The sequence below is a fragment of the Pseudopipra pipra genome, chromosome 5, assembly GCF_036250125.1.
Source record: "Pseudopipra pipra isolate bDixPip1 chromosome 5, bDixPip1.hap1, whole genome shotgun sequence".
In the NCBI taxonomy this organism is placed as follows: Eukaryota; Metazoa; Chordata; class Aves; order Passeriformes; family Pipridae; genus Pseudopipra; species Pseudopipra pipra.
Window position 1 is genome coordinate 25,861,127 of NC_087553.1, and position 11,767 is coordinate 25,872,893.

The 11,767-nt window shown below is 59.1% G+C and overlaps 1 protein-coding gene across 1 annotated transcript; it reads right to left on the reverse strand.

The window, feature by feature from the left end:
• Positions 1 to 395: 395 nt before the first annotated feature.
• SHISA8 (shisa family member 8) lies at positions 396 to 10,518 on the reverse strand. The gene is made up of 4 exons (XM_064656703.1): positions 9,451 to 10,518; positions 1,935 to 2,059; positions 1,699 to 1,830; positions 396 to 1,211 (listed from the first exon to the last, which is right to left on the reverse strand). Exons 1-4 carry the CDS (start codon positions 9,996 to 9,998, stop codon positions 895 to 897), a joined length of 1,122 nt encoding a protein of 373 aa, XP_064512773.1. The 5' UTR covers positions 9,999 to 10,518; the 3' UTR covers positions 396 to 894.
• Between the last annotated feature and the right edge of the window lie 1,249 nt (positions 10,519 to 11,767).

Genomic DNA, 11,767 nt, shown 5'->3' on the forward strand with positions numbered 1-11,767 from the left:
CCTTTGGAAACAACTCAAGAGGCTGATGGCTTGAGCGAAGCCAAGCAAGGTAAAGCTATGCCAGAAACCTGCAATTTTAGGAGCATCTCTATGGGATGAAAGCTGTTAGCTGACCTTGGTTTAGAAAAACGTCCTTTCATTCCCTCTCTTTGTTTCTCTGCTCCCCCTGGTAAAACTGTCAGAACCATTAAACTTCAGACAGAGGAGATCTCGTTTTTGTGTAGCAGCTCAAAGGGTTTTGTGGTTGGGCCTGGAAGCTGTGTTCCCACCGTGTCCCCCACTGGGGGGGTTCCCCAGGCCCTGTGGGAGTGGGCTTTGCACTCTGCTGCCCCTGGGGAAGGTGGTGGGGTTTTGGGAGCAGTGTGGAATTCCCCAGCCAAACCATACCAAGGCCATATGGTTTAATGTATTATTTATTGACAAGGTGGAGGCTGGGGCAGTGGGAAAGGGGAGGCTGGGGAGGGAAAGGGGCTGCTGGGCTTTACTGGCAGCACCGGGCTGGTGCTTTGAGTCCATTGCTCTTCCCCCCACCTGCTCACTGCAGCTAGGTTTGGGGTGCCTGGCCCAAGCAGGATGTGTTCCCAGTCTGTCCAGCATTGGCCCCTGTCCCTTGAGCAGGGTACTGCTCTGTCAGTGTGCTCCCAGCTCAGCCTCTTCATGGGGCGGGCTGAGAATGGCTGAAACTTGTTGCCTGGATGAGACCCCAATGCCTCCTCGATGGTGAAGTGCAGCCAGCAGTCGCCATCCCTGGAGGGGAGGAAGGACGGCGCGTCTCCCCCTCTGGCCAGCGTCGCAGTTTACGTAGGTCCTACGATGCTTTGCTCTAGTGGGCTGCCCCCGAGGGCAGCAACACCCAGGTGAGGGGGCAGCCCCAGCCCCTGGCAGTGCTGGTCGTCAGACGGTGACCTCAGTCTTGCTGTTGGTGGCGAGGTGCCGGGGGTGCTGGCTGTACAGTGGGGTGGAGGGGCCGAAGGCCTCAGGTGGCCCCTCGGGGCGCAGGGTGGCCAGGCCCGGCCGGTGGGGGCCGCGATGGGGGGCCCCCTCCCAGCCCCCTGGGAAGACCAGGCTCCCTGGCACCTTGGGGCCCTTGGCCTTGGGCAGGGGGCAGCCCTTGGGCAGCACTGGTGTCTCGGTGGGTGGGAAGGGCAGTGTGCTGGCAGGGGGTGTCTCCAGCCCCCCGAATCGCCTGTAGAAGTCCTCGGAGGTGCTCTCTGTGGGGACAGGGGTGGGGTGTCACCCCTGCAGGGACACCCACTTCTACTGGTTTGGGGGGACCAGGGAGGGTGCACTGGTTGGGAAGGCTGGGATGGGGCTGTGGGAGGTATCCTGGGTACTGACTGGCTGGGGACTGGGGGGGGATCTCAGCAATGAACTGGCTGGGGAGTGCGGTGTGTCCATGTGGATCCTGAGGTCTGATGGGGTGGGCAGTGCTTCAGGTCTATGTGGGATCCTGGGTGACTGGCTGGGAAGTGCACTGGATCCATGGGAGACCCTAGACGCTGACTGACTGGGCAGCACAGCAGGCTGGTGGAACAGTGGAGGAGCCACAGAGTTTCTGCTATGAGCAGCCCCCCCGGGAGCCCTGGGAAACTGGGAGGTTTGTCCTGTCCATGCTCCCTTGTGAGCCCCATGCCCCTCCCCACTCTTCTTGCTGGGTCCCCCTGCCACCATCCCACCCCACACGGCAGCAGCACTCACCTCCAACCTTGAGGGTGGTGTAGGAAGTGTAGTCTGAGGCTGACAAGGCCAGGCTGCTGGCCAGCGGCAGGCGCTTGCCGTGGCTGTGGGGCCGCCCCAGTGAGGCCACCGCATTGTTCAAGGGCGGCTTGTCTGGAGGGGCAGAGGCAGGTGGGGGCTCAGCCACAGGCTGTACCCTCCTGCTGCCTTTATCCACCCAAGGGAACTTATTTTTCCCCACCACACTAGCACCTTACCTGTGCTGTTTCTGGGGGGCCCCCGGGCCAGCCCCTCGCCCAGTGGGACCTGTACACCCCCCATGAGGCTGTCCATGTTCTCAGAGGGGCTCTGGCCTGGCTGCTTCAGCAGATCTGTCAGTGTCCTGGGAAAGGGATGAAAGGGCTGTTAGAGCAATACCCTGTTCCCCTGGGTCCCCTAATGCATCCCGGGCCTGAATCGTGCTCTTTGGAGGCAGAGCCGGGCAGCCTGGGGCTAGGAAATGGCTGCCGGGAGCCAGGATGCACCCAGGGTCCTAACCCAGCTTTTTCGGGTGGGCTAGTGAGCCCCACCTGAACAGTTAATTGGGATCAGACTGGGGCTGAGCCCTCGCAGAGCCAGGGTTGTCAGTGGGTGAGGGTGGTGAGGGATATGCATGGCTTGGAGCGGGGTTCAAGGGTCTGATGCACTGAGACAGAGGAACCTGATCTGATGGCAGCTGGAGCAACACTTTGGGGATGCTCCTCTGGAGTGAGAGCCTGGTATACGTGGGGAGAGGAAGCAACACCTCCACTCAAGTCCCTTTGAAACATAGAAGACCCTGAGGAAGGGATTAGAGAGGCCACTTGCACCCCTTCGGGGAAGGGGATGAACTAGCGGCAGCCTCTGGCGCAGGCACTGTCTGTGCATAACACCCTCCTTGTAAGTAACAGCATTAAACATTAAACACCATTACATAAGATAGAGCCCTATTTCGTTTAACATTCATGGACGGAGATGCTGCAGTCCCACCACAGTGTGCTGGCAATGTGAGAGCGAGGCATGCTGGCCATGCCAGAGTGGGGTACAGCAGTGGTGCCAGAGTGGGGCACACCAGTGATGCCAGAGAAAAATACACCAGCAGTGATAGAGGGAGCACAGCAGCAGTGCCGGAGCAGGGCATACCCACCTGCCACTGCAGCCTTTGGCAACAAGTCCCAGGACAGGTTGGGATGCTCCTGCTGGTGTGGGACTTGGTAATGAGAAGACATGTCATTTCCCCTGCCTTGACCATCCCTGGGTGACTGCAAGAGTGCAGGGGTGTCCACTTGGGGCTTTTTTTGGCTCCCTAATCCCCAGCTCACTGTCAGCGTGCCTCGCGCCTCGAAGGCTCTGGCTGGCTCATAGACGCACTCTGGGAGCTGTGGCAGGAGCTGACGGTTAGCAAGTGGTTGGATGATAAAACAGCAGATTAAACTCAACATGCATAAATGCAAATGGGAGAGGAAGCGGGGAATAATCCTGACTTGGTAGATGTGTCAGCTCATGGCACCAGAGTGCTCAAAAACCTAGAGAATGTAATACAGGGAATTTCCAAGAAAGGCAGTGAGAACAAGGGGGAAATCAACATGTTGTGCCCAGGGGTGTGTATGCTTGTGGGGCCCCTCATTTTCCCTCCCAGTTTGGCTCCAGTCAGTATCACAGGGCGATGGCAAGAGCAAAGCCACAAGGGAAGGTCACTTGCCCTTTGGGTTAATTTCACATCATTCTTGGGAAGCTTGGGGTAGCAACCCCTCTGGGATCACTTCATCTCCAAATGGGCCAAGAGGACAGTCATGGAGCAGAACAAATTGAAATGAGGGAGGAACAAACCCTGGCAGCTGACAGCTGGAAGGCAGCTTGGTGGAAAAGGATTAGGGGATCCTGGTGGACACCAAGTTGACTATGAGCCAGCAGTGTGCCCTTGGGACAAAGGCGCTGCATGGTGTCCTGGGCTGCATTAGGCAAAGTGTTGCCAGTAGATCTGAGGAGGGTGATGCTTCCCCTCTGCCCGGCACTGGTGAGGCCACACCTGAAGTGCTGGCTCCAGCTCTGGGCTCCTAAGTACAAGCTAGACATGGACATAAGGGAGAGAGTCCAGGGAAGGGCCACAAAGATGGGATTGGAGCATCTTTTATATGAGGAGAGGCTGAGAGAGCTGGGACTGTTCAGCCCAGAGAAGAGAAGGCTCTGGGGCATCTTATCAATGTAGGTGAGTATCTGAAGGGAGGGTGCAACAAGGACAGTGCCAGGCTGAAAAGGGATGACAGGGGCAAAAGAAACACAGGAAATGCTGTTTAAACAGAAGAAACAACCTTTTTTCCTGCAAGAGTAGTTAAGCACTTGACCAGGCTGCCTGAGGAGGCTGTGCCACCTCCATCCTGCAGCTATTCAAATCCTGCACCTCCCCAGGTCCCCTCCTGCAGTGGACTGACTCAACTAGGGTCCAGGCCAGGCCCAAAGAAATTCTGGGCACAGGCATGGGTGGGCAGTGGGCTATGCCCAGGCAGGGCAGGGGGGAGGCAGGTCCCCCAAGGCCATGGGTGTAGGCTGTCAACACAGGGAGCTGCTGCCCTGTCAGCTCCCACCTTCCCTGGGGTGCACTGCACGCTGGCCCCCTCCCCACTGGATGCTGCCTGCTCTTGCCTGTCCCCAGGGCCAGCGCTCAAACAGGATTGTTTCAATGGGAAGTTCAATGCGATTTGACCTATTTTTTAAATTATTTTTTCTTTTCCTCGGGTCTATTTATGAAGCTTGAGCAATCCTTTATCTCTGACTTCCTCTCCAGATAAATCCGTCAATGCTCTTTCTCATAAACCTGCCCTCTGTGCTGACCACCCAGGGCGTGCAGATAATAACGATTAACAACAGCACGAGCAGCTCTTAATGAGCTACTCTGCCATGGTGAGAAATGTTCATGAGCCCTCAGCACCAGCAACACCCAGATTCACCCTGCCCTTGCACCAGAAGTGGTGCCATAGGCTATGGGTGCCAGTAGGTCTCTCTGGGGCTGCACACCCTCCCTGGCTCATCCCCAGGTGGTGCAGTGCAGGGGAGGTGGACACAGAGGGTGACACCATCCTGAGGAGCTGCTGTCTCACCAAACAGGAGTTTGGGGGTTTTATGAGCCTCAGTCTGGTCCTGTGGCTGGAGGGCTTGGGGAAGCTCAGGCCACATCTCCCTAGGTCACCTGGTGGTCTGTGGCACCAAAATGGCTCTGGGGTGCAGGTGGAGGAAGGAAACAGAGAGCAGATGTGGCTTTAGACCTACATTGCTTGTCTGCAAAAAGCACAAATGAACAGCACCACTGAGGCCTCCATCCACCACCAGAGCCACAGATGTGGAGTACGTGAGGCCATGTGTGAGGGTCGCCGGCCACCCAGCTTGCCTGAGCACAGCGTCAACTTGGTGGGCATGCAGCCACCTCCATGGCAACCCTAGTTCTGCCAATGGGTACAACAAAGGTGCCCCAAACCATCTTGGTGCGAGCCCTGAGACCAAGCACAGAGGCAGAGCCAGGAGCAGTGAAGACGGAGGCTAAGAGAGCTCCACGGCAGGAGCCATGCATGCAGCACTCAGTGCTCCTGAGCCATCCCCAGGGGAGGTTCCCGTGGGGGAGCAGGACCCAGGATCTGGCAGAACACCACAGTCCAGGGGCTGACCCACTTTTGGGAGGCCCAAGCCCCACACCTGGCAAGCCCAACAGGAGAGAGGTTGCAAGTCCCTGCAAGGGGACAGGGAGTGAAGTGAGGAGACGAGTGCAGCCTGCAGAAGAGAGGAGAGATGGAGTGATGGATGAAGCGATGTTGCCCTGAGCTGGAGTGAACCCCTGGAAGGGACACAGAAGGTGGCAGCCACTGGACGAGCAGGGTGATGAGGTTTGGAGCAGAAGTGCAGCATTGCAGGAGACACACAGCACATCACAGCTGCAGGCGGGCTGGCATCCCGGTCGGCCACACCACCTCCATGCCCAGTGAGAGCGTAATCCTCAGCTCCTGAGGTGGGGACATTTCCCACGGCTTATGGTGTGTCTGCTCAGGGCAAGAGGTGCCCATCTATGCAACTGAGCAGAATGGACACCGTGGGACACCTGCGCAGTGGGGCTGGGACTCTTAGGGATGCTCAGGAAGGCGTAGGGTGTAGCAAGGTGTCTTTGCAAAACTGGAGTTGCAGCGTGGAGTAATGGAGCTTGGGCAAAGAATTGAGTGGTGGAAGTGAGCCTCCCTAGAGTTCAGTCTAGGAACAGGGCTCCAGGTCTCCCTCCCTGCTGAGCTGGATCCCCTCTCATCCCCCAAAGAGCCAGGGCAGCACACCATGCTGCCTGTAAATGCTTTTTGTAGGTCTTCGCCACCACATGCTACCATTGGCATTGATTGACTGCAGGCATGGCCATGGACTTGAGCATTGTCAGAGAAATACCCAGTGCAGTTGGATGTACAGTGGGACCAAGTTTGGGGAACCCCAAATAGCATGGGGAGACCTAAAGAGCGAAAAGCCAGCACTGCACACTCACCTACTGCAGCTGTCAGGGCACCTGCTCCTGATGGCTGTTTTGCCCCTCTCCAGAATCCTCACTACTCCCCAGGGGCCTACTCTTTGCCCAACTCTTGCCGTAGGGATGTCTGCCCCAGCTATAATCTTGCAATCCCCTTCCAGAAGGTTTTGGGGAGAGGTCTGGGGCACGTGCCTGCTCTCGTGCAATGGGCACAAACAAATCCTTGCAGCCCCCAAGGACCCAACGTCCCCGGAGATCCGGGGACTGAAGAAAAACACAGGCAGGTGTTCTTGACTCAACACAGGGTTTGGCCAGGGTAAGCGAGTGCTGGGGATGGATGCCAAACGTGAGCCGAGCAGGAAGGAGAGGAGAGTGCAGGAGCTGCCATAAGGCCCTGCAGGAGGAAGGTGGATGAGGAGGGGAGGACAAATCAGGTAGCTGCAGTCACTAGAGCACCCACTTCCCTGGGTAGACCAGTACCCAAATCTGTGAGGAGATGTTGGAGGTGGCCAAGGCGTGAGGGTCTCAGGACAAGCTGGATACAGACTCAGGTATCTCCATAAGGGAGGAGCTAGTGGACTTCCTGCACCTGGTCACTCTTCCTGGATTTGGACCAGGACCAGAACCATGACAAACAACATCTGGAGGTGCAGAAGTAGTTGACCTTTCCCCCCAAGACAGAAACCTTGGGGTGGGAGCCAGCAGCGGTGGGAGCCACCCAGGGCAGCACACAGTGCTCCCCAGGAGCGGAAAAAACCCTGGTGGGAGGGAGGGATAGGAATGGAAACCAAGACGACCGTGCAACAGGGAGCTGGCCCAAGGCCATGATGCGGTGCCCAAGGAGCAAATGAGAAGCTCCTACCTGAGGCGCCGGGAGAGAGGCATGGTGGTACTGCCCACCCCTTGGGCCATGTGTGGGTACAGGGACAAGGCAGGTAGAAATAGCCCTGCTCTCTCAGAGGCAGCAAGACAAAACGTATTGTGCAAGATCCCCAGGCTCACAATGGAATGGAGGTGACAGTGTCCCTTTTTTGGATGCCTATGCCATGTACCCAGCCTCTGGCACTGTCTCCATCAGCCCAGCACCAGGGAGGTCATGTCAGCCTGGTGCCTTGCCTGGTTCCTGGGGCTCTGCACCTGATGCACCACTCCTGCCCTGCCAGGGCTTGCCAGTCACCAACCCTGTGGAACCGAAGGCGCTTATGGCTTACACAGAAGGACACAGGTCATGGAAGATGGCAAGACCTCTCCTGACTCCGGTGATGAAGGTGCCCTTCTGATTTTGTCCCACAAAGGTGCATGAGAAAAACTCGCCTTCATGGAAGATGGCAAGACCTCTCCTGAGCCATCCCCAGGGGAGGTTCCCGTGTGGGAGCAGGACCCAGGATCTGGCAGAACACCCCAGTCCAGGGGATGACCCACTTTTGGGAGGCTCAAGCCCCACACCTGGCAAGCCCAACAGGAGAGAGGCTGCATTCATCTGGTGATGAATGTGCCCTTCTGATTTTGTCCCACAAAGGTGCATGAGGAAAACTCGCCTTCTCCCAATCTATATGCTAGTGCCCAAAAGATCTGCAGCTTCAGGGAGAACAGGCACCTATCGGGAAAATTCAGGCTTGTATGAGCAAGAAGGAGATTCTGTGCTCTGACAGCACAGAATTGAGGCTACACACAGAAAAACAGCCCACAATGAGTGGCAGCAGTTCCACCAGTGTGTCTGGTGATGGGAGAAGGCAAGACCCCATGGCAGGGGATGAGGACTTGGGTCTGGGTGTCCCAGGGTCTGACCCCTCCCTAAGCACAGTATCTCATTCCCGGGAGGTGGGGGGGGAAAGACCAAAAAAAGACGCGGAGGCAGGCGAGTGGAAGGGGAGTCAGGAGGCTGGCGGAGGCCGTATTGATCCTGTCAAGGTGCCAGCGCTTCCTCAGGCAACGCGGGGGGAGGCGCGGGCACGCAGCAGCACACAGCCAGGCTCCCTGCCAAGGAGGGGGCACAGCATGGATCCCCCCAAAACTGCTTCGCATGTCTCAGGAGGGTCCTGTGACCCTCCTCCATTCCTCAATATGACCCTCCTCCAAGCAAGGGTGGCCAGCCTCTGCTCCCCTGGGTGGGCGGAAGAAGTAGGGTGGATCTGGGGATAGAGTGCCGTGGGTTCGGATGTGGGGTGCAGCACCCGGTGGCTGCCCAAGTCCTAAACAGGCAGGGGAAAAAAGGGTGCTCCAGGGGAAGGAGAGAGAGTGTCCATGCTGGGGGTTGCAATCAGGGCAGCTCCCTAATGATCCCAGTGATCATCATTTCCTCCAGCCCTGCTTTTTCTTTTTTTAAAAGCTAAAATCCCTTAACAAAATGGCATGAAAATGGGTTTCTCTCCAGACTCTATGTCCTCACTGGGAAGGTGCAAAGTAGAGCCCCAAAACGGGGAGAGAAGCGTGTATCAAGTAGGAAGAGAGGAAGATGTACTGACGGCCACAGCAGCAGGACAGGAGTTGGGAGAGACACAGAGGGTCCCCAATGCCAAAATGTGCCTGACACCTTGACCTTCCCCCTGCCAGTCCTGTGCTCAGCCCCAGGAGTGGGCTGAAAAACCAGGGGCTGGAGCCACAGGATATGGGGGCCAGGAAGAGACTGCCCAACTTTCTGCTGGAGAGTGAGCTCCAAGGAGTGTGGACTCCCCCCCACAAGGGTGATGTCCCACTCTGGTGCACAGAAGCAGACAGCAGGGCACACCCATGCATACACACACAAGCTGGCGCAGCAGCCACAGAGGAGCTGTCTTTGCCACCTCCTCTCCCCCTGCACTGCCAGCGAGGCTGAGACCAAGGGGACTGCAGTCCAGAGTCATCCCAAACATAGTCAGACCAGTCTCACCTTCCATGGACATTGGAAACCACAGATTTGCTTTGGGGGGGAAAGCCGCATCCTGTAGTTCTCATGTCACCCACCCCACCAGCACTCCTGAGTCAGGGACATGCCTCCACAAGAGATGGAGCAGATCATTTTGGGAGGGGATGGGTGTACAACCACCCCTACTTGTGGAGGCTGTCCTGGTTGGCAGCCCCCCCTGCCAGGACAGGTTGGGGAGCTGCAGTCAACCCACCCCCCTGGTGTCTCAGCATGCCGGGACAGGGGGTTTGGGGATCACCTCACCGTCTTGGCAGTCCTAAGGTGAAGCCAGGGCTCATCCTACGCAGTGGGCTGGGAACATGAGCTGGTAACCATGGGGAAACCGAGTGGGGCGGGTGGGGGTATCGGACCCCTTTACCTGGAGACGGTCATCTCTGTCTGGGGACCCTGTGCCTTCTCCAGGCCCAGCTTGGTGAAGATGCCCACCAGCACCATGATGGCCACCACGCCACAGATGATGTAGACGATCATGTTGGTCTTGTCACGAGTGGGGTCCTCGGGGGTCTCGTCCACCCGGGCAGGTGGCTGGCCCGTGTTGACCCAGTTGGGGGTGTCGTAGTTGGAGCAGCCACTCTGGTCCAGCCGCCTGGGCTTGAACTGACAGCAGAAGCGGTACCCGCAGGTCCCGCAGCAGTACTGGTAGATGCCGGCGTTGCAGTTGAACGGCGGGTCCCACTGCCCCATCACGTCGTAGTACCCACGGCAGCGGTCCCCCCCCGGTGGTGCCGCTCCGGTGGGCGCGGGGGCCGTGGTCTCCGGCGGCGGTGCCTGGCTGCTGTTCCCGCTCTCCCCGGGCCCCCCGGTGCTGGGCTCGCCGCTCCACACTCGGCCCGGCTCCAGCAGCACCAGGCAGCAGATACCCACGACGTAGCTCGGCTCCATCCGCCCGCGGCTCCGGGGGGCCATCCGGGCGAGGTGGCGAGTTAGAGCCGCTCGCCCAGGACCGGCCGCATGGCCGCCGAACAGTCCCGGTGGAGGAGAAGCGGGCTGGGGAAGAGGGGGGGCGTAATGGAGGGAAGGCAAAAAAGGGTGGAAAAAAAGAAGTGGAGGGGGAGGAAAGTGCGAGGGGACGTACCCCCTCCCCGTCTCTCCCCAGATCGGCCGACGGGCAGAAATTCAGAGCAAGGGGCGAGGCGGGCGGCATGGGAGAGCCGCCGCCTCCCGCCGGCCGGGGAGGGGACGCGGCGGCGGGCGGCGGGAGCGGGCGGGCGGGCCGGGAGCCGGCGGCCGCTCCATCCCCGCGCCTCTGCCCGCGCTTCCCGGCACCGCGGTCCGCCGAGGAGACAGGAAGGAGAGGGAAGAGAGAAGCAGCGAAAGCCCTTCGCACCAGGGCGGGAGGAGCAGGAGGAGGAGGAGAAGGAGGAGGAGGAGGAGTGCGGGGGAGAGAGGGAGGGAGCCGGCGCGGCCAGCGAGGCGCGGGGGGCTCGGCTCCCCCGCCGCCTGACAGCCTCCCGAGGAAACCGGAGAAGGTCCTTCACTGAGTCCTCTGCCAGGCTCCCCGCCGCCACGGGGCGGCAGGACACCCGCCCTCCCCGTCGGGCAGCCGCCGCGGGTGGCCGGGCACGCGTGGCACCCGTCCCACGCTGCCCATCTGCCCCCGAGCACGCCCCACCTCTGCCGCGGGATCCCCACTCGCCTGGGCGGGGGCTGCGAGGCCGCAGGCTGGCACTTCGGGGTGCAGGAGGGGTGTGTGCTGGGGTGACAGAGCCCTCGGGGTGGTGGGGTGCTCTCCTGCAGCCCCACAGCTAGGGGACACGCAGGGAAGGGGGGAAAGCAACAGTCCCAGTCCCTTGTGAACATCAGAGCATCTCCCAAGGGGAGTTGTGCACTGGGGGCTGCCGGATGAGCGATGTGGGGGGCTACTGGGGCACTCTTAGGAACTCGTCCTCCCCAGAGCTGCGATGATTTTTAGCCCGCCACTAGCTGGCCCCGTGTTTGGGCTTCAAAGTCCAGACCTCTCTGGGTGATGTGCAGCCACCACTCTGGTCTCTGGCGGAGGCCACACATAAAGGTGGTATTCATCCTCACTGCCGGAGCTCCCCTCCCCAGAAGGGCAGGATTTGCTTTTCCTGCTCTGGGACCATTCCAGCAGGAGCACAGTGGGGGAAACTGAGGTGCCTTTGGGCCCCTTGCCCAGCACTAACATGTTGTACAGCCTGAACAAGGGGGGCTGGGGCAAGGGGCAATGTGACACATGGGAGCTGTGACTGCAGCCTCATCGTCTCTGGACAGTCCTGAATCCTGCACCAGGGAAGGGCAGCAAATCCAGCATCACCACTGCCTTCTTGGGCATATAATTCCCTCCATGCTTAATGAGAGAGAAGCTGAATACTGCCTTGTTCTTTCTTGCCCTGTTGGAGCTCTAACCTGAAGAAGGGGCTGGCTTTGTGCTGCACAGTGCCAGCACAGGAGATCCCAGACCCCAGGCAAGGAGTGATACAAAAAGACATTGTAATGATGGAGGTGGGATTAAACAGGTCAGGGAGGCTCAGCTCCATCTGACAGGTACCTCCAGGACAACACTGAAGCCCCACAGACCAGCCTGTCCCCAGGACCCATGCCTTACCTGCCACACCACAAGTGGCAGGCGGAGAGTCTCTCACGGGATGCAATACTCCGATATCATCCTGCCCGTGCATCATGGCAGTGCAATGTTTCGGGCGGGAGCTTTGCAC

Bases quoted from the DNA above. Each gene is read 5' to 3' on its own strand.
- SHISA8 (XM_064656703.1), bottom strand. From the start codon at position 9,998: ATGGCCCCCCGGAGCCGCGGGCGGATGGAGCCGAGCTACGTCGTGGGT. The intron at 2,060-9,450 runs GTAAAGGGGTCC...TCCCTTTCCCAG, and splicing joins ACAGAGATGACCGTCTCCAG to GACACTGACAGATCTGCTGA. The intron at 1,831-1,934 runs GTAAGGTGCTAG...CTGCCCCTCCAG, and splicing joins GCCCCCCAGAAACAGCACAG to ACAAGCCGCCCTTGAACAAT.